The 23,044-nt window shown below is 39.5% G+C and overlaps 1 protein-coding gene across 1 annotated transcript; it reads right to left on the reverse strand.

Moving 5' to 3' along the window:
• Positions 1-959: 959 nt before the first annotated feature.
• Positions 960-22,664, reverse strand: LOC119525010. The gene is made up of 12 exons (XM_037823707.1): positions 22,532-22,664; positions 18,202-18,220; positions 16,439-16,509; positions 15,949-15,973; positions 14,159-14,229; positions 13,704-13,728; positions 11,847-11,917; positions 11,385-11,409; positions 9,597-9,685; positions 4,549-4,649; positions 4,362-4,456; positions 960-2,667 (listed from the first exon to the last, which is right to left on the reverse strand). Exons 3-12 carry the CDS (start codon positions 16,490-16,492, stop codon positions 2,621-2,623), a joined length of 603 nt encoding a protein of 200 aa, XP_037679635.1. The 5' UTR covers positions 16,493-16,509; positions 18,202-18,220; positions 22,532-22,664; the 3' UTR covers positions 960-2,620.
• Between the last annotated feature and the right edge of the window lie 380 nt (positions 22,665-23,044).

Raw genomic sequence — 23,044 nt, forward strand, 5'->3', positions numbered from 1 at the left:
CTCTCATTACAGTACATACAGACAATTACATCTATATATGCTACTTTCCACTGATGAGAGTCCCAACAATGCACTTTATAATTGGCATAACAGACTACTTCCCAGATATACCAGGTGTTCCATATGTAACAGATTTTAGTCAACCTTTACTAGAAGTTTCTGGAACCAGTCACCTGTACAGAGCTGGAGAGGTCAGTGTCATGAAGGAGTCTTGTATGTCATAGCTCTCATCTTTTGTTAGAGATGCCATAGGAAAGGCTTATACATGCAGCTCTGAAGAGGGTTCTGTGACTTCCAGAAGGATAGTCAACTCAGTGAGCAGCAGAAAGTTCCCAGGGTACAGGGAGCCTGGAGTGCATTTGTCAAACACTAGAACGTTAGCCCATGTGTAAGAGACCAACATTTTAATGGTGTGAATACACATAATATACATTTTTCAAGATGCTTGGCAATAGAATCATTCTATAATGTAGCTGACAGGATTTTATGTGTACATGAGTTTTTTAAATCAGTAAACAGAATTAGATTATTCTTTCTAGAGGATATTTCTAAAATCATGCTTTGAAATGTAATATGGACAAAAGGTGATGATCCTTTGGACCATTTGATATACACAAGTTACTTTGTAGGATCTTGGTTTATATGCCTGGTAATAGGAAAGCCATTTGATGGTAAAATTATAGGGTCCAGTTAAAATGATTCTGAATCTATGGATTACCAGTAGAAATAAAATTTAAAAAAAAACTAAAGGTAAATTGCCATCACTAAAACCAAATTCCTAAACACTGAATAAAAAGAAAATTAATGACTCTGAAATCAAATTTCTCAAATATGAATGATCAAATCAATGACCATGCAGCACTAAAGTATAAGAATATAATATTTATTAGTTGTAAAAATAAAATACTCACAAATATAAATAAACTTGAATTCAGAAACAAAAGGATTTTAAGATGTGTGTGAAAATATCTTTAAAGTCAGTTCATTCTGAAAATGCCTACACATTTAAAAGTAATGATTTCATTTTGACAAGTTGGTGGTAGTTGTTCTCTTACAAGATAAGACCTTAAATAATCCCTGATAACCTAGAGAAACAAAGAAAAGGACAGGTGCAATGGAGACAGTGAAGACCCATACTTCAGTGTGGGTGAAACACAGAAGCAGGAAATACCAAGGAGCAAGCTGTCATAGATTTAGCATTGTCTAGAAATAACAGGAGAGAGACACAGCTCTGTGAGTTTGGGAAAGTATCCTGAATAATCCTAATACCTGCAATATCAAGAAAAAGAATCATATAAAATGAGGAATAGGAAAATTATTCATGTGAATTGCCATGTAAAAGTAATATAGGGGAAAAGGAAAAAGTGCAGTTTAACACCATTAGAAGTAACTGAAAAGTCTTTATCCTGTACTATTGTATATACTGTAATGAATATTTTCAAAAATAAGGCAAAGGCATTCAGAAAATGAAACTAGATATGAAAGTCTGTCTTAAGTCACATAAGAATACCTTAAAATATGAAGTTCTGATATCAGGAAAGAATAAGGGAAAAAAACGAAAAATAACTTGATGAATTAAATGTAAACGAAAAGTAACACAGTGATGAGATAATGCCTTCAGGAAACAGAAGGTGAAGAAGGGAATGATAATAAAGATATCTAACATAGATTGTAAACATTGAAAAGAAATGCCAACTGTTGAAGATAGGCCTAGTCCATCCAATATATGAGTCACTGGAGTGCCTAAAAGAGAAACCCAAAGCAGGGATATGAAAACAATATTAAAAATTATAATTCGGCTTTTTCTGGAAGTAAAAAATTGCTTTAAGCTGCATATTTAAAATGGACATTGAGAAATGACACCAAATGATTATGGCATAAAATATTCTAAGAAAATTACTGGGTTTTAAAGAAAGAGGAAAATCCTTTGTGCATCCTGAAAGAAGCAAGAGGCTTATGGAAATAACATTAGAATCTCATCAATGTTTTTGACAATAATACTTTGTGCCAGAAAAACAGGGTTAATATATTTTGTGTAAAGGCACTGTGAGTCATGACTTTTATTCCCCAAAAAAACTGACTTGCAAGGAAAATAGGTACTAAAATCCAAGTTATGCTCATAGAGCTTGTTTAATATTGTTACCAATATCTCTTCCAAATGAGGGAACAGATGTCAGTAAACAAAATGTCTAGAAAGATATTGGCTTAAGGACAGATTCTTTGTTCTAAATTTGCCTTCATTTATTCAACTAAGAGGAAATGAGGGTTCTGTAAGATTGGAAGTGTCCTTGGTGGTAGCCATAGAAGGCAGCCTGATAATCATTTATTGAGATCTAACTTTCTTCATAGTGCCATTTTATCTGTGTTTCTTTTATGCATTAATACGAAGAAAAACAACTAGTAGTAGTGGGATAGAATAATGTTTCATATAATAAAATCCAACATTATATATAATATTATTTCTAAAATTAAATTTATACAGTTAAAAAACTAAACTGACATTAAATTGATTTATTAGGGAATAGGAAGAAAAGGCGTTAAGCATGAGGTGGCCTGTTTCTTTTGGGTCATGTCTGGTACCATCCTCCAACCACCACATGATCCCCAGATGCTTAGTGTGTTAGGATGAGGCCTCCAGCTCTGCATCTCCATTTTCAGTGGTAGGATCTGCAACAAAACAAGGATCTGGAATCACCAGGGAGTCACACGGATGGAAGAGGAAGCCCACTGGGGTGGGTTGCAGGACCTAGTAGGCACCCTGGACTCTGGAGAGGTGACCTTGGGCCCCTGTCATGCCCAAGAGTCAGATCCACAGGGCTTCAATGCCCCTTTGCTGCTCTGTGCTGAGGGGATTGTCTTTTCACATAGTCTGGCTATAAATGTTGCTTGGCAGGGCTGCTTTAAGTTAAGTTTCCTCTGAAGAGTGAAACTAATGAAGAGGAAAAGTGAGGGCTCCACATGTCTGTGAAGAAAGGCAGAATACCACATACTTGGGCTGTGTGATGAGCACGAGTGTGAAGGAACAGGGGTGGAGGTGGTGACCCTGACCCTCCATCCCTACCTTCAACACAGTCCACTCATGATATCTCCACATTAAAAATGGACACATTCCTTTAGCTTTTCCCTTTTCCTGTCTACTATTCATTTTTCTTTCTAAAGTCACTCCCACATTTTGCCAGTGCCTTTAAATGAAAAAGAAAATTATTAAACTTGATAGTAAAAAACACAACTTTTCTTTCTTTATTCTGAGATATATAGGTTACAAATGACACCCCTTCAAAAATAAAATAAAAGCAGTTATGTGTATTTTAATTAATTTTGAAATTAGAAAATAAATGAAAGGCACGTATGTAACTTGTGATCCTACCCTCTTTTACTCATTCCAAGTGAGTGCTACATTAAAATTTCCTTCAGGTCTTGTATTTGTTTGCATTTTACATACAGAATAGAATTCCAGAGAACCTCACCTTGGCAAAAGGTACCATGAAGGGCCCTGGGCCCTAGGCAGGGCTTCATGGAGTCTAATGGTACTTAGGGCTAGGGAGCTCCTAATCAGGCCTCCTATGGGCCACTGAGATAGAAACCTGGGGACAGAGAGCTACCCTGCTTGCTTTAGAGAGAACCCACCATGCCTTGCTTCTTACTGTGCATTGAATCATGGCCCTCAAGATATGTTTGAGTCCTAACCTCCAGTCCTATGGATTTGAACTCATTGATTAATAGGATGTTCGAAGATCCTATTAGTGAAGGTGAGGCCAACCTGAATTATGGTGGGCCTTAATCCATTATGACTGGAGTCCTTATAGCAGAGGAAATTTGGACACAGTCTGGATTAATAGACAGAAGGAGACAGATGGACAGGTGATGGAGGCAGATACTGAGTTTTAGATTGTCAGTAAGCTGCTAGGAGAGAAACCCTGATCTTGTTGACACATTGATTTTGGATTTCTAGTCTCCTAACTAGAAGACAATAAGTTCCTGTTTTTATGGTGAGTCAGTGGTGTTTGTTAGAGCAGCCCTGGCAAGCTAAGATAGACTAACTCACCCTTTGCCCAGGAGAACCTAATCTGAGACAGTCAGGGCCACACCACAGACTTCTCTCCTCTCAAGATATGAAACTCCCTATTGATCTTAACAGAATTGGGGGGTGGGGGTCAAGGTTCAGACATACAGGACCAAGACATAGAAGAAACCCAAGGACATGCTTCACAAAGAATGCAATGTGAATGGTACTTGGTGGCCATAGAAGCACTAGAGCCCTCTTCTCCAAATAAGGACCATGGGAGGGCATGGCTGAAGAAGATAAAATTAAATGATTGTCTGATCCCTGGAGAGGAGATCTCAGAATATCCTTCACTTGCCTCCACTTGTTTTGATCATTGATTCCTTATCTCCGCTTCCATGTTCACACTCAATATTGGCCTCTCCATTGAGCTCCTCAATAACGTTGCTTTTCCTGAAGTGTAGAAAAGAAAGTCAGGAATCAGTGGAGTGCATATGAACTTGTATCCCTTACCCTCTTCATCCTGCCCCACACTCTGTACTCACATTTCCACTTCCTCATTTTTCTCTGTTTTGGTATCTTGTTTTCTTTCTTGTAAGGGAGTATTTATGCAAGGTGACTCCTCCTCTAGAAACAGTGTAGATTGCTGTAGGAAAGAGAACAAACTTTCATGTTCAGAGCCACCAGCTATAGGAACACACCTGTGAGGGGAGAGCTGAGCCCAGCATCAACTACACAGGTGTCCCCTCTGCAGGCTGTGGTCCAAGGTATTGACTTCCAGCTGGGCTTCCTGGCTGATCTATTCAGTCTTACACAAGAATATTTGTGGTGTACAGTGGATTTGGAAATCAGGGCAGAGCCAGAAAATATGTTAGGAGGATGGAGAAAAGTAATAAATATTGTCATTCCCATGACATCAACTTCCTTGATGAGACCATAACCTTCAAGTGACAATCATATAAAGAGGGAAAGACTTAATAGGGAAGAGATACAAAGAGAAGCTTACTAATAAGAAGCAATGATTAAAAAGGAGGCAGAAAGGGGGGTGACATCAACATGGTGACATAAACAACTACTGAAAACTCTCCAAAGATTCAATGAAAAACTGGATGGTTCTGAATTGTTTGAAACCTTGGAGGAGGATGTAGACTTGAGTAAGACCCTGCAAATGCCAAATTGAAGAAAGACAAATATTAGGTTGTCCCAGACAGTGGTCCTCTCCCCTCCCCCTCACTCAGTTTCCATGCAGGAAAGGCACAGAAATGGCATATGGGATGTCTCTCACCAGGTACACAGATTTTTAAATCTCACAGCAGTGAAAAATAGCCTCACTGTTTGAAGATCCAGTCGACAGGGTAGGATATTTCAAGGCCCAGATCAGTGAGGGACAAAGAGACTGAGAAAATGTGGACAGAGACACCTTTCTAGCCCTAGGTCTGAATGCCCTTCCCCCTTCCTTGAGGGAAGCAGCAGCCAGCGGCTGGCTTTGAGACAAAGCAGCCTCTGAGAACAATTAACTTACCAGACAATGTCATCTGCTAGACAGTCCAGAAAGTGCAAGGACCCTTTCTTAAGAACACAGAGCTGTTCTATATGCCCTGTACTAAACCTGGTCCTGTTTTGACTGAGAAATAGGGACAACCTAACTCTTTAAGCAGGGATCCAAAACAAACTCAAGTCTTTATAGTTGGTGGAAAACAGAGCACCACTGGAAGGTAGCAGATTTGTATTAACACACACAGTGAACTTGCTGGGGTGCTCAGTGCCTACCTCCCATTCCTGTGGCAGGCCACAATAGGCATCTGATATTTCAGGGAAGACTGGTGGGCTGAGCCAACTGACAGCTGGCCAGGAAGAGAAACAAAGAAAAGATGGTGATCAATGTCAACCAACAAGAAAACCTTACACAAAAGAGAGAAAACAACCTCCAGAATTAACCAATTAAGAAAACCACACACCAAGACAGCAAAACATCATGATCCACATCAGGAAACAGGAAGATATGGCCCAGCCAAAGGAGGAAGCTAACATTTCAACTGAGATTCAGGAGTTGAAGGAACTAATTATAGATGTTCAAACCAATCTTTTAAATCAATGAGGTGAGAGAGAATGTGACAAAATAAATAACAGATATAAAGAAGATGCTCGGTGTTCGTAAGGAAGAATTCAAAAGCTTGAAAAAATAAATGGCAGAATTTATGGGAATGAAAGGCACAATAGAAGAGATGGAAAACACAATGGTGACATACAGTGGCAGACCTGGAGAGGCAGAAGAAAGGCTCAGTGAGATGGAGGACAGGACATCTGAAATCCTGCACACAAAGGAACAGATAGGGAAAAAAATGGGAAAATATGAGCAGGGTCTCAGGGAACTGAAGGACAACATGAAGTACACAAATATCAGGGTTATAGATATCCCCGAAGGAGAAGAGAAGGAAAATCAGCAGAAGAATTAATAGAGGAAATAATCAGTGAAAATTTCCCAACTCTTATGAAAGACAAAATTACAGGCCCAAGAAGCACAGTATATCCCAAAGCAGAATCGAGCCACATAGACCTCCTCCAAGACACCTACTAATCAGATTTTTAAATGTCAAAAGATGGAATTCTGAAAGCAGCAAGAGAATAGCAACCCATCACATACTAGATAAGCTCGATAAGAGTAAGTGTGGATCTTTTAGCAGAAACCATGTAGGTGAGAAGATAGTGGTATGACATATTCAAGAAACTGAAAGAGAGATACTGCCAACCAGGAATCCTATATCTGGCAAAAATGACCTTCAAAAATGAGGGAGAGTTTGAAACATTCACAGATAAAGAGATGCTGAGGGAGTTCATGAACAGGAGAACTCCTCTACAGGAAATACTAAAGGGAGTGCTACAGACAGATCGGAAAAGACACAAAAGAGGTTTGGAGAAGTGTGTAGGAATGAAGATATCAGGAGATAGGAAGTTGGGAGAGATTGGACATTTGATGTTGAAGGAGTATAGAATATTCTCTAGGTGTGTAGATCTACAAATGGATAGCACAATACTAATACTATGTGATGGTAGCACAATAATGTAATTTTACTGAAGAAAGATTGTTGTGAATGTGGTTGAAAAAGGAAGTTTAGGGACTGTATGACACCAGAAGGAAAGATAGAAGATAAAGACTGGGATTGTATAACTTAGTGAAACTTAGAGTGGTCAATGTGTGTGATTAAATGTACAAATTTAAGAATTATTTATCATGAGAGATCAGCAAGAAATAGTGAAGTATGGAACAAAGTGAATGGACTGTGAGGACAGTAGGTTGAGTGAAATAAACCAGAAATGAAAAGACAAAGATTATAATTCCTCACTAATATAGACTGTAACAAGGTGTAAACTCTGAGAATTGAATCTCGGAACATGGGCTTAAGTGGAAGGCTTATATAAAGGTTCCTATATTGTAAGCTTTTACAGCAGTCACATTTCTAAATTTTCAGATTCTGAGCTGTTTGTGTGTGATGTGGTCAGTTCCTGGAGCTTCAGGTGTATGTGTGGCACATGGGACTCAGAGCCAGAGATCGACAGTTGTGAGTGTCAGCATTGCCCCATGAGTCAACTGCCAAAGAGGCTGAAAAGGAGATCAGACTTCGATTGGGGATATAAATGAAATGGACTTGGCTGAGATTGGGGTAGTTCCAACTAAAGGGAACAGGATGATACTAAATGTGTTTTAAAACTTTGACTTCTGTGTGGGGCCAAGGGAAGAGATAGTTATATAGTGCAAAATCTGTATTTTCTGTAGCACAGTATATACCTAAACTTTCAGTTTAGTCAAATGCCATAATTACATGGAACGTTGACTATGGAGTGAGACCTTGTTGTTTGTACAGGTTAGCAGGAAGCCCCAATCCCACCCAGAGTAATTTGGACAGAGAACACAAATGTACTTACAAAGCCCCCCGATGGACTGTGAAAAATGTGGAAATATTAAACTTCCCCACCTGGGGAATTCCTAATATTCTTGCAAGCATTGGGGACCACCAGCTTTGTAGGCCGAGTCCTCAATCTTGGGGATTGCCCTTACAAAGCTTGATACTGCCAAGGCAAAGTTAATCCTACTCATAGTTCTTCCTAGTACTCACCCTCAGAGGGCCTCTTTTGTTGCTCAGATGTGGCCTCTGTCTAAGCCAACTCAGCAGGTAAACACACTGCCCAACACCCTACATGGGACATGATTCACAGGGGTTTAAATATCCCTGTGATGTGGAATGTGACTCCCGGGAATGAACCTGGACTGTGTATCATGTGATTGAGAAAGCCTTTTGAACCAAAAGGGGGAGGAGAATTGAAACAAAAAAGTTTCAGTGGCTGAGAGATTTCAAATGGAGACAAGAGGTCATTCGGGAGGTAACTATTATGCATTAGATAAACAGATATCCCTTGTTAGTTTTTAGTTTATTAGAATAGATAGAAGGAAATATCTGAAATTGTTGAATTGCAATTCAGTATGCATAATTATTGAAGGCAATCATATAACTATATAGCTTATATGCTGTGACTATGTGATTGTGAAATCCTTATGGCTCATAATCCCTTTCCCCAGTGTATGGACAAATGAATAGAAAAAATGGGGACAAAAGTAAATGAATAATACAAAATGAAATGAAATTAAGCTTCAGTGGCTGCGAGATTCCAAATGGACTCTAGAGGTCACTCTGGTGGTTATCCTTATGCACTATATAGATAACACTTTTCAGGTTTTAATGTATTGGATGGCTAGAAGTAAATACCTGAAGCTATTAAACTCCAACACGAAGACAACTGTATAACAATGTAGCTTACAACAGGTGACAGTGTGATTGTGAAAACCTTGTGGATCACACTCCCTTTATCTAGTGTATGGATGGATGAGTAGAAAAATGGAGACAAAAACTAAATGAAAAATAGCATGGGATAAGGGAATGATTTGGGTGTTCTTTTTTGTTTTTATTTTTTATTCTTATTCTGATTTTTTCTGTTTAAGGAAAATGTTCAAAAATGGATTGTGGTGACAAATGCATAACTATATGATGGTACTGTGAACAGTTGATTGTACACCATGGATTATTGTATGGTATGTGAATATAGTTCAATAAAACTGAACTTAATTTAAAAAAGTAAGTGAATAATACAAAGAGGAGGGATAGGGCATGTTTTGAGTGCTCTTTTTACTTTTATTTTTATTCTTATTTTTATTTTTTGGAATAATGAAAATGTTCAAAAATTGATTGTGGTGATGAATGTACAACTATACGATGATACTGTGAACAATTGTACACTTTGGATGATTGGTACGTGAATGTATTTCATTTTAAAACTTGTAAGTGAAGGGGAGAGGAGGGGATTGGGATGCTTTGGGTGTTCTCTTGTACCTTTGTTTTTATTCTTTTCATTTTTATTTTGAGGAGTAATGAAATGTTCAAAAAGTGATGGTGGTGTTGAATGCACAATTATATGATGAAACTGTTAACAATTGTTGTACACTTTGGATGATTGTATGGCATGTGAATATATTTCAATAAAATTGTATTTTTAAAAAGTCTCTCTTAAAACAAAAGGACCGAAAAAGGAAACAAATTACATGCATGTTGTCGTTCTCTCTTTCAGAGTCTTCAGAATCTGTGAAGTAGGCCTCAGAGTGGACGAGGGCAGTAACTGTGATGGGGTGGCCTTGCGAAAGGAAAGAGGATAGTTAGAGTTGATGGGAGAACTTGAGCCCCTTTTGTTCATGTCAGGGTGTGATCTGATCTCAGGACACCATTCTGTCCTTATAACTATACTCCTCTCCCTGGGTCTCATTCACAATACCTCTGCCATAACGGAGTGGGTCTAGGATCTCAGGGACCCTTTCCCAGTCATCAAGTACAGTAACTGTGGCCAGGTAGAAATGCCCATTTCCTCCTTTTCCTCTAGGATGGCAGACACTGTCTTCATATTTTTCTATGCATGATGGAGCCTTTCTTCCTGCTTTGCCTCCCTCAATTCCACCTTGCCTCCTCTTTCACCCCTAGGTACTGACCATTTCTTTTCTCCTTTTCGACCCCCACCAATCACATTATTCTCCAACATGAAATCATTGGAGGAACAATCCAAAGCATAGTGCCTCTCTCTCCAATTAATTGATTGATCAATTATCCAATCCATCCTCTCACAGGGAGCAACTTCAGAGGCCTGGGGTTGAATTGGGTCCTGTACAAGGGAATGACCACCAACCCCTCAAATCAAATGATAGTCCTGTGCTGCGTTTGACCTCAGGGTCATGGCAGACACTTCAACATCACAGCATTCCTATAGAATTCCTAGTCTTTACAGAGCATGAACATGAGATTAGAGATAAGTAACTGCCCAGATTCCCTTAGTCTGCAAGTCAGACAATAAGTGTTTTATAGGAGGTGTGACCAGTTAAGCTAATGGCAACTTTCAGTTTTTCATTAAGCCTTGGAAGGACCTGGAGTGAAAACACCTGGACAGGACTGAGGACGGATAACAGGAAGGAGCATAGCTGGAGTGTGGGGACATGGAAGAGCTTTCTCGCTGGAGCTGTGGGTTCTGATAGGGGCAGTATCACCCACTGCTGCCCAGAGGCTCTGTCCTGGGCCTGGTCTATTTCAGGAGGCCAGGACTGGGGCACTGTGTGAGCCAGTGTGTGAAGCCAGCCAGACATGTCAAACAGTTTGCAAATGAGAGCAGGTGAAGGAAACCCCCTCAACTTCTCACTTCCCCATTTTGCTGGCAGCCCAGCACTTGCCTTCTTTCTTATCACCCTGCAATTCTGACTATTGTGGACACGCTCTGTGTTAGGTGAGGTCAGTGAATGGACCTAATGCCACACCCTGAGCAGCTGCCCAGGAGAGCACTTTCTAAGAATGAAATTGTTCTCTATATTTTCTGTACCCTGCCTCTAGCACAAAAGGCTACTGAGCTTTTGAAAATTGGTACCACTAGGGTGTGCTGCAGATGACTTGGCTGTGTAGTAGTTAATAAAAAGAATTTAAATCACAGTATTTTCCATACATTCAAACACATGCACACTGAGAATACCATCACATACAATCACCTATAGACACACTCCTCTCACAGGTTCATAAACCCATGCCTCCTAAACAGAAGCCTACTACTCAAGAACAACTCTACTTCTTATCTGGAAGGTTGGTTCCTACACCACAACCTGGAAGCTGGAATTGGAGTGTGTGTGTGTGTGTGTGTGTGTGTGTGTGTGTGTGTGTGTGTGTGTGTGTGTGTGTGTATGGAGGAGCAGAATGTGTGTGTGTGTGTGTGTAGGAGCCTCTCTAGAATAAAGCCAGCAAGGAAGTCCCACTTTTCTTATCACTTGTATTTTACTCAGCAAGTTGTGATCCTCAATACCTACCATTTTTGTTTATTCTTGGGGCCACCTGTAGTTACATAAAAGAAAACACTAAGGGTTAGTACTTGCTCTGAAGCACTTGCAAAAGGCTTTTGTACTTTTGTAGATTGTAGAAAACCATTTGGAAATGAGGGGTGAAGTCAGGGAGACCCTAAGCACATAAGGTCACATCTGTAGAAAACACACGATCTTTTCCTGGATGATTTATCTCAACTCCAAGGAGAAAGTATTGCTTTTAAAGAAAATGCCCCCTTCTGTATAATATAGCTGATGCTGCCATTTGTAATTCTCTCTTGAATCACAGATCAGTTAGTAATAGACTCTCATGGAACCCTGTCCCTAAAAAAAATAATTGTATATATCATATATAATGTACACAGTTAGATTTCCATACCTGAATTGGATTGAAAAGAAGTAAACCAAGAAAGCAACAGTTGTATCTCACACAAAGAAAGGTCAACTTACCTTGAAATTGTATGGGGCTTCCTCTACTTCTTTGGAAAGCAGAAGTTCCTCCAACAGTCCCTCATCAGGAGCTAGCAGGACATACAGGAACAGTTAGTACATTGGGGGAGTTGCTCCTGGGGAACTCAGGGTGCTTTGTTTGATTTGGAGATGGTCAGTGTAATATGGAAATAAGTGGTTCAGAAGCATAGAATGAGCTGCCCTTGGATGGAAGGAAGATGGCCAGGTGGAGGAGCAGGTAAAACATAGGGGGTGGGGCAGTCCTTTCCTTTGTAGCTACAAACATCCCACAGCAACGTGAAATTGTCAATCTAGAAACGCTATGAAAATACACACTGTTTTTCAATGACATATTCTTATCACTCCTCCTGCCCATTGTGAAGCCCAACAAAAATGCCAGTATCTCCTTCACATGTTCTAAGACCGTCTCAGCTTCCACATCTCCACGTATGGTGGAACTGCAGTTATCAAATGTATAGGATTTTGCCTTCACTTATACCTAGCATTTTATTTTCTTTCCAAGGTTTAATAGTAGAGTAATTGTTTTAAAGACATTTTTATTTGTAATATTTTATTGTGGGGCTGAGATTCAATTCTAGGGAAAAATTCTATTGTATTTATTCACTAATCCTTCTTCATGAATATAATCAATTTTAGATTTGAAGATACTGAATTCCTACGATTTAAAAATCGACCACTCTAAATCATGAAATATTTTTCTTCCAAGTTTTCATTTTCTATACCATGTGTGTGTGTTTACTGAATGTGTTGGCTGTCCGTTATTTGTACTCTCTAGGCACCAGGGGAAAAGCTCATCGCAAAGGGGAGACACAGGTAAATCTTGAAACAAGCACGATACGCACCAGGCCAGTAACCATTAACTTGAGTTCTTATGATCACTGTCCCTTGGCTGTTGAGTTAGCAGGATGTGAACATTTCTAGGGCTCATGGTGATGATGTTATCAAATATACTAAAATACCTCCTTGATACTTATCTGTTTGGTCCCAAGTGTGAGGACAGACTACGACAAACCTGGTTGTGCTAGATGTCACCTCATGATTCTCAGATCTGTGAGCTGACCACAAGAATGTGGGTTTCTCTGTGCACTTAATGTAATATGAAGGCCTCAGTCTGTGCTCAGGGGCCATGTAATCCTCCTTCCATCATGAGACCTCTGAGGCTTCTTATAATGAGGAGCAAGGTCTGAGGTCTCTACAGTTTGGTTACTTCCAAGAGTGCAAATGGATGGTCAGTCTCAATGATCCCATGGCTAAGTGAGAAGTGTAGAAAGCATCTCAGCCCATCAGCAATGAAGCCACATGTGTGGTTTCTCAAATAGGCTCCTGTACTTAGGGGTTTGAAATGTTAGTCTAATCATCTCTGCCCCTCATTTTGTCCATTTGAGGTGTGGGAATAGTACACACAAGCCTTTGTATGGTAATATTGAAGGTGGAATGAGTAAATATATATGAAGTGTGTACTGGTGATGGAATAATATTTGAGAAGTTGACACTGGCAATTGTGATATGAAGGTGGGAAATAGCGTCTGGATAAACACACCCACTCTGAGCCCCATCCTCTATTTCACTGTCACACCATGTAGACTCATGCATAGACACGTCCTAATCGCTGTACACACAATCCCTCACCACCTAAGGGAAACACAGCTACTTACAAGGACTGTAGAACACAGCCATTTTTTTTTTTTACCTAGCACATGAGCACATTCCCCTTCCTCATTTCCACCTGGAAGCTGGAATCAGGATGCCTCTTCAGCCTTTGGCAAGTGCAAATGCCCAGATGTTTTAATCATCTAGATTTTTTTCTCAACAACTGTGTGATTCCAAAATACATACCATTTTCTCTTGCTTCTGGGTCCACCTGCAATTAGAGAAAATAAAATATCCTGAAGGTCATATCCTACTGTGTAGTGGTTGTGCAAGCCTTTTGCTCTCTAGATGCCTTTGGAAAAGCAGATGGGAAACAGTGGTTGAGTCAGTGGTCCCATAAGTAATTGTAGCTGACACATGTGGGAAGGCAGAAGTTTTTCTTGGATGATATATCTGTTTTGGCTGGGAATTAAATTATTCTTAATCCAAGGAGGAAAAACCTCCTGCTGAATGAAAGCACCCTTATATAATTGGCTCCCTTTTGGTGCAGAGATCTGCTAGTAATAGGCTCCCAAAGAACACTTCCAGGAAAATTAAATCATATATGTTGTCTGTAATTACATTGTCAGCTTTTTATATCTGAACTGAACTGAAAAAGAAAAAGAAACAAGTAATTTTATCTCAAGGAAAGACAAACTTACCTTGGAGTTAGATGGGAACTCCTCATCTTCTCTGACATTTGAAGGCTCATCAAGCAGGCCCTCAGGTTTTTCTAGGAGGGTAAAGAGTTACTATGAGTATATCAGGGTGTCATTCATGGGTGATTTGGGGCAGTGCACATGACTTGGGAAGGGGAAAGAGAATAAGGGGCAGTTGAATAATAAGCCTGGAAAGATCTTTTGCTAGGCCATCCTCCTTGGTGGGAAAGGATGGTAAATGAGAGCAGCAGACGCCAAATATGAAATGAGATTCTTTGGCTGTGTAGCTAAAGGCATCCTAATGCAAAATGAAATACTCAGTCGACAAATGGTACTAAAATAGACGCTGTGATACCCTGACAGGGTCCCATCACCCTACTGAAATTTCCAAAATCATTTCAAACTCCAAGGACCCAAAGTGCTGCTGTATAATATTTTCCCTTACTTATAACCAATCTTTTATTAGTGGACTGGATTGAATTCTAGGCAGATTATTATTTTGTGTTGAGTTACTACTATTTGTAATAAAAATATTTATAGAGGTTTTCATAATACTGATATACTATCATTTAAATTACTGCATTCACTGTATAATATTTTCCCTTGTCTTCCCTTTCATTACCACATATATGTATTCACTGAGTGATATTACTATCCATGCTCACACTAACCAAAGTGGAACAGTTAAGTAGGACAGAGTCATGGATTGAGCCTTGAGGCTCTAAGCCAGCTGTTCAGGAGATGTGCTTGAGGGTGATGAACATTAGACTCATGACTAAGAGTGAATCTGAGAACTTATTGGTTACTGTCCCTTGATTGTGTAGCTCACAGATTTGACTATTCTTAAAGCTTGGAATGTTGAAGTTATCATGTAGTTCAGTATATCTTCCTTACCCCTTCAGGCTTGGGCCATGTGCTTAGCTGTGACCCAGCACTGGCAGAGGTTGACCAGCTTGTCCTACCATTGCCTAACAATTCTCAGAACCTGTGAGCTTTCCAGAAACAAGTGGGGATTTCTATGTGTTATTCATGGTATTAACTATGTGTGTATATATAGTATAATGCAGCTAATGCTGGCCTGAGTTATGTGACCCCTGAGGGTACAAAATATAGAAGAGCAGTGTTTAGGATCTCTGTAATCTTGGGTTCTTCCTGGCATATACATGGATGATGGAATTCCCTTGCATGGTCTCTGATGACCATGGCTGTGAAATAAGTGCAATTCGGTAGTAATTCAGAGCATCAGCACAGGACCACATGCCTGGGTTCACATTTGGAGTTTCTACGTAGGGACTTGAGATCTTTGGTCCCTAATCTGCAATCCTCTGAATCTCCGTTTAATGGAGGGTGAGAGTAAACAATCCCAGGATTGAGTGTGCTGGGGATTTTATGAGTTAATATATGCAATGTATCCAGCTCTCATGGGATAATTTTTTAGTAAGTTCACAGTAACAGTTGTTAAGTCTAAGTTGAACAAACCTCTTGAGGGAAGCACACATATTGACTCCCCTATCCCCACACCACATTCACAATCACACCACATAGACTCACACATAAATGCCCCCTAACCTCTGTACCTCAAATCTATGCCATGTAAGGGAACTTGGCTCCTTTCAAGACTGTAGATCATGCCCATATTCGTTCCCCTGGAAAATACATTTCATTAACCACCCCCAAACCTCATTCCCAACAAGATCTGAAGGAAGAAGGCTGTCCTGACAAATTTGCTAACAATTCCCTGGTTTTCTTTTCATCCAGTTTTTCCAACAAGTCAGCAATTCTAGATAACGTACCATTTTCATTTGTTCCTGATGCCACCTGAAATTAGAGAAAACCCTATGAGAATCGGATCATACTGTGTCCTGTTTGAACAGGAGTTTTTCTTGCTTGGCATCATTACAAAAACAGATGGAAAGGTGGTGAAGTTAAAGACCCTGTAAGCAAGTGCAGCAGACACATGTGGAATTCACAAGCTTTTCTTAGACATGTATCTCTAAGCCCATTTTGTTTGGTGAATATAAAATTCCTTAATCCAAGGAAAAAAAATTGCAGCTGTGCGAAGGGCCCCCTACAATTTAGTGAATAACCTTCTGCTATCTTTTGTGGATGCCCTCTTGAATTAAAGACAGTTGGAAGAGGCTCCCCTTCAATAGTCTCTGCCCCAAGGGAAGGATATATATTATCTATAGTATACATGAGCAGACATACTTACCTGAAACTGACTGAAGAAAAAAGAAACCTAAAAGCAACCTCTCTACCTTACAAAAAGAATAGCTCCCTCACCTTGTCAATAGGTGGGGTCTCCTCCTCTTCTTGGTTTCCTGGAAGTCCCACCATCAGCTGCTCCTGGGGAGCTAGGAGGACACAAGGGAACTCTCAGCTCATTGGTGTACTGATATATACTCATGAATTATTGAGGACATTTGCTGGAGTGGCCTTGGACAATATGCTAGAGTGTATAGAGTTGGTAGTTTAACGAGCATGGTGTGAGCTGCTGAGTGGCCATGTTCCATGATGAAAAGAGGATGGCAAACAGAGTAGCAGGAAAGAAACAAGAGTCACAGTCTTGGACTTGTAGCTAATAGTAACCTAAAGTAACTGGTTATAGTCAGTCTATGAATGTTTCTTAAATACATGCTATGATTCAGTGACAGGGTGCCATCACATCTGCTTAAGTATCTCACCTAAACTGCCAGTGTTTTCTTAATATCTTCCAGATGAATCCAACCTCCACTGATCCACATTAACTGACACTACATTTTTCCTATATTTTGTAGGAATTTCCAATTCATTAGAATGAACATTGTTAATGGACTTGATTCTATTCTAGACAATATATTTTTTGTATTTTTTCACTAATACTTTGTTGTATATATGATCAGGAATAGAAGATTTGAAAACATAGATTTCTTACCTTTTAAACATTATCATCTATTAATCATACATTTTCCTTCCATTCTCTTTTTTCTATACCATGTGTGTATATTCATTCAATTATTGGTTTTCCATCATTGGTCCAGAGTGGGACAGTTATTATAGAGGGATGCATAGTTTGAGGGCTGATGCTGTCAAGCCCAGGTGTCTATGACCATCTCAACAAGGGTGTTGGACACCTGGTTAAAAATCAACTGTTATTTGAGTTCTAATTTGTCAGTGATGCTGGATTGTGTCACTTACAGAATTTGAGGATCTCTAGCTTTCATGGAGATGTTGTTATCAAATGCTTTCAATTGTGATTGATGACCAGGTTGTCCTGCTTGATGCCTCATGGCTCAGAATTTTGATCTGACTAGAAAGATGTGGACTTTCTGCATGCTTTTGACACAGATAACTATGCCAGAGTGCATAATCACAGCTTCTGCCCTAGGTCTGGGACCACTGAGGCTACCTTATGATGATGGGCAGGTTTGGTCTCTGTAGGCTCACATAAAGCTAGGGACATACACAGATGCTGGAACTCCCTTGTAAGGGGTCTAGTGATCACATGGCTGAGTGATTAGGCATCGGCATTGTGGCTACAAGCCTGGGTTCATATTTAAGACCTTCCTCTTGGGAACAGGAGAGCTTGGGCCATGCAACTCTGCACCTCAGGTTCTGCATTTGCATCATGGGGATCATAAGGAAACCCAGATACAACTGTGGTGAGGTTAGAACAATCTAATGTACCTGAAATGTGCAGTGGCAATGGGGTATTTTTGAAACAGCTCTCACTGGCACTTCTGCAGTGTAAGGAAGACATATCTTCTGTGGACATGCTCACGATCACCTCTACAAACTCATATAGAAACTCACAATCACACAAAAGAGACTCACATGTAGACTCTGCTAACCACAATGCTCTCAAAACTGCACCACCTAAATGCTGCTACCAAGGACCATAGGAAGAAAAGAAGGATTCCATAATTGAAAAATTTTCAGATGCCACCAATATTCCCTTCCCTGTGAAGCTGGAATCTGGCTGGCTCTCCAGACTGAAGCTGGTAGGATGTCCCCTATTTTATCTCAATTTTCTTTCCAAAGCATTTGTATAACCCCAGAATACCTACCATTTTTGCTTCGTGTCACCTGCAATTGCAGAGAAGAAAACACAGTAAGAATCATGCCATGTTGTGTTCTGTTTGCTTAGATCTTGAAATTTTTAAAAACAGATGGGGAGCAGTGGTAAATTCAAGGTCCCATGAGTAAGCATAGGAGGCACCTGTGAGAAAGGCTCAAGATTTTCCTGGAGGATGTTTCTCTTAAGTCCTTTTTGTTGGTAATTACAAAAGTCTTAATCAGGAGGAAAAATGGCTGATGAGGCAAAAAGTTCCCTTCCCAACTGTTTTTAACCAGATGCTGCCATTTTTAATGCCCTGTTGTATCAGGTTCCTGTTGGTAGGAGACCCCTCCAACTTTTCTCCACCCTAAACAGTAGCTAATATGTATAATGTACATCTTCATATTTTAGGATCTATACTCAATTGAAAGGAACATTTCTGTCTTAGACAAAAACAAAACCTTATCTCAGCATTTGATGGGGACTCCTCATCTGCCCTGTCACCAGGAACCTCTTCTGCCAGATCCTCCAGGGGAGCTAGGGGGACACAGAGTAACTGTCAGTACACTGGGGTGTGGCTCACACATTACTCGGGGAACTTTTCTTCAGTCATACAAGGGGCTCCAGTGTATGGGGCTGGTTGTCTAGCAAGCATACACCGTGGTTCTCTCAGCCTTCCTTTGTAGAAATGAGACCAAGGACAGGAACAGGAAAGTAATATGGAATAGAAATTGGAATAGAATTGGAATAGGAATTGAAATTGGAAAAGGAATTGAGATTGAATTAGACATTGGAATAGGAACTGAAATTTAAGAGAATCTAAATTAATATTAAGGAGTTCATCTACAAATGGTACTAATATACACTATATTCAATGCCATAGCCCTAACACTTCTCCTGTCCATTTTCAAGCCCAACTGAATTGTCAGTATCTTCTTGACATTATCCAAGACCTTTTCATACTTCTCCAATATTTGTATGCTGTCATTGAATTTCTCATCCGTTCTATAGTGTTTTAAAAATTTTTAATAATGTAAACATTTATATAACACAATTTTCCATTTTAACCATTTTTACATATACAGTTAACTCAGTACCATTAACTGTATGGTTATTCATTTGCAATATTGTGTTGTCATCATCACCACCATTTATTTCCAAAACTTTTTGTATAGCCAAACAGAAACTCTGTATCTATTACCTATTAATCCCTTTACCCTTTGCTCCTAGCCCCTTGTAATCTCTGATGTCATTTCTGTCTCTATGAATTTTCTTATTCTAGATATTTCATATGAGTGCAAACATTCCATATTTGTCCTTCTGTGTGTGCCTTCTTTCACTCAGCATGAGGTTTTCAAGGTTCATCTATGTAGAGGCATGTATCAGAACTTCATTACTGTTTAGTTTTGTTTTTGTTGTAAGTGGTTCATTACTCATTACTTATGAATTAACTTCATTACATTTTATGGCTGAATAATTGTGGCCACTGTGCAGATATACCACTTTTTTTTTTACCCATTTATCTCTTAATGGACACTTAGTTGCTTCTGATATTTCAGCTAATATGAATGATGCTGATATGAACATTAGTTTCCAAGTCTCTGGGTCCCTGTTTTCAATTCTTTAATATATATACATAGCGGTTTCATTTCTGATCATATCATAATTGTATGTTTAGCTTTTAAGGGACTGCAAAACTGTTTTCCCCAGTGGCTTCTCCATTTTATATTTGTACCAGCAATGCAAGGGAAATGCAGAGGTAGGTGGAAGGGGAATGTGTTGGAGAGATATAAGAAGGAACATGATCAATATTTTTAACAGGGTTTGCTCATGTAAAATAGGCCACATGAAGGTTGGAAGAGAAATTTAGATATTTATTCAATGGCTAATTATCAAATGACACTAGAGTTAATGGAAAAGATTTTATAAAACATTTAAGAAACAAGTGTTTATCATGAAGTTTCAACTCTGTTGATCCTAGTTTCCTGATCCTATATGACTGCTGTTCTTATAGCAAGAGAAGGGACACAGACTCAATCACAAAGGGTGGAAGGCCATATGAAGCTGGAGGGAGAAACCGGACTTAGGCAGCTGTGAGCCATGGGTCACCAAAGATTGCCATCCTCCCCCAAAAGCCAGGGAGAGTCAAAGGAGAACACTTCCTCTATAGCCTTCTGAGAGAGCCTGGGCTTGTGATGTCTTCACTTCAAGTCTTCTAATCCAGAAGTGTAAGAAAATAGATTCCTGTTGTTTTTTCCTCAGCCCCCAAGATATTATTACTCTCTATGGCAGACCTAAAAAACTAACACCATGCCTTTCATGGTATCGGATGCTCGAGTACAAATATCCATCGCTGCCGATTCACCAGAGACTTTTGAATGAATATTTCAGTTAGGTTTTGATGAGGTATAAAACTGATTTAATTGGTACTGTATCATGTGCAGTTGCTTACCTACATCTTGGGAGTGTTCGAGCAGGTTTGGGAGGGAGTAGGTAATACTGTAATGTCCTAAACAGCCCCCAAATTGATAGAAAAAATAAGAAAAGTATGGATTGAGAAGAACAACAAAGGGTGCAAAGGGGATCATACTTCTGAATGTCATTTGGAAGAGAACTGAGAAAGGATTAGGAAGCATGTTAAGAAAGATGTTAGCATCCAGTTGGAGGAGCAGCATTCTCATGACTGTTATGAACACAGTACACCTCTCCCATTTTTGGAGAACATTTGAAATGAAGTAGAGGATGACCCTCCCTGCAGCCTTCTCTGTTTAGTTACATAAATGAAGACTATGTAGTATGAGGAAATATACATAAGGCCCTTAGAAAAATGGTGGTGCAATGTCCTATGTGAACATTCAGTTACTAATTCTGGAAGGATATGCAAAAATTTAGTAGTTCTTTAAAAGGCAGAGAGTGGAGGGCTGCAGAATAGGGAAAGAAGATCAATCAGATTTCAATGTACATTCTAGTGTACATTTTTCCATTTGCTACAAGTGTGTTATTCTTTCTGCTATTATGTAAGAAACCCTATTACCAAATTAGTAGCATAAAACAGGCTTTTACTTTCATATTTTTTCATAGAGTTAGCTATCCATTGTGGCACAGTGGGGAGAGCCATTTGTACTTTTTGATGTCTGGAGACTCAATGGAAGTATTCACTGGCTGCAGGTGGCTTGACAGCCAGGAGTTGGAAACATCTGGGTTCACTTCACCCATGTCTGAAGGTTGAAGCTGGATTTGGGCTGGAAGTCCTACATGAGACCTCCCCCTTTATTTGCTACAGCAGCACCCCGCTTATCAGTACCAAATTCTTTATTAGTTTCCAGTGGTTGCCATAATAAATTGCCACAAATTAGGTGGCTTAAAACAACAGAAACTAATTCTCTCATGGTTTTAGAGATGAGAAATCCAAAAACAAGTTGTTGGCAGCACTCTGCTCTCTCTGAAGACTCAAGCTAGGAATCTCTCCTTAATTCTTCCAGCTACTGGTGGCTCCAGGAATCCTGGGCTTGTGGCAGCACGACTCTAGTCTCTGCCTCCTCCTTCACATGGCCATCTTCTCCCTACCTGCTTCCATCCTTACTCAGCCTTCTCCTCTCTGTATCTGTATCTCTTCTCTTTTAAGGGCAACAGTCATAGTAGAATGGAACCAACCCTATTTTGTATGATGTTATCCTGTTTACATCTTCAAAGACCCTGTTTCCACATATGTTCATATTCATAGGTACCATGTAGTATATCTTTTTTGGGTACACAATGCAAACCATGACATACTTCATGGTGGGTATATGGCAACATGCATTTGTCAATACCCAAAGAGCTGTATATTACAAGGAGTGAGCCCTTGTAAAAATGTATCCACACTGGCCCTTTAATTGTGCACACATACCACACTAATGTGAGAGTTTAATAACTGAGTAAACTGTGGTAGGGAGGGAAGAGAAGGGTGGCAGGGGAACATAGGAGAACTTTTTGTATTATCAGCTCAATTTTTATGTGAATACAAAACTGCTCAAAAATTAAAATCTATTAATTTCCTTCAAAATCTGACAACATTGTTTTGGGAGAGATCTATTTCAGCTAATGTTCAACAATAGACTAATCTCCAAACCTTACATTGAAATTTTGTCTACCATTAAATGTGAATGAAACTTGATTTGTGAAAGCATCTGTAATTCTGTGGTTGTGGCACTATTGATTAGCAGTAAATTAAAGTTTTCACAACATGAAAAACTAAAGAATATGGCTTAGTCTTTCTAGGGAGTTGGCTAAATATGGGACATGGAATGAACTATAATTGTTATTCTTGAATTGTAAAAACGATTCCATTTCCAAAGTACCTTCAATGGAGCAGTTGCCTGGGCTTATTTTACGGTGTTCCCTCTTCCTTGGCCAGGTGGTGATTTCCATGTCAGGGATTGACTCAGGGTTGCAGACACGGGATTTTTTTGACAGATGAAGAAATTTTCTTTTTTTATACTTGAGGCAAGAACCTGGGAAAATCATGTACAAGTGAGAGCTCTTGTCTTGTTTCTGGCAGATCATCATAGAAATATTATTGACCATTCTTAAGGCTTGAAATGATGAAGTTATCATATAGTTCAAAATAACTCCCCTATTCCTGCCTGTTTGGGACATGTGCTTAACTGTGACTCAATACTGGAAGAGGTTGACCAGCTATTACCTAACAATTCTCAGAACCTGTGAGCTTGCCAGAGAGAAGTGGGAATTACTGTGTGCTATTCCTTGTATTGATTATGTCTGTGTATGTGATAAAATGCACCTAATGCTGACCTGAGTTATGTGACCCATGAGAGTACCAAATATGGAAGAACAGTATTTAGGATCCCTGA

Source organism: Choloepus didactylus (assembly GCF_015220235.1).
Source record: "Choloepus didactylus isolate mChoDid1 chromosome 23 unlocalized genomic scaffold, mChoDid1.pri SUPER_23_unloc2, whole genome shotgun sequence".
Taxonomy (NCBI): domain Eukaryota; kingdom Metazoa; phylum Chordata; class Mammalia; order Pilosa; family Megalonychidae; genus Choloepus; species Choloepus didactylus.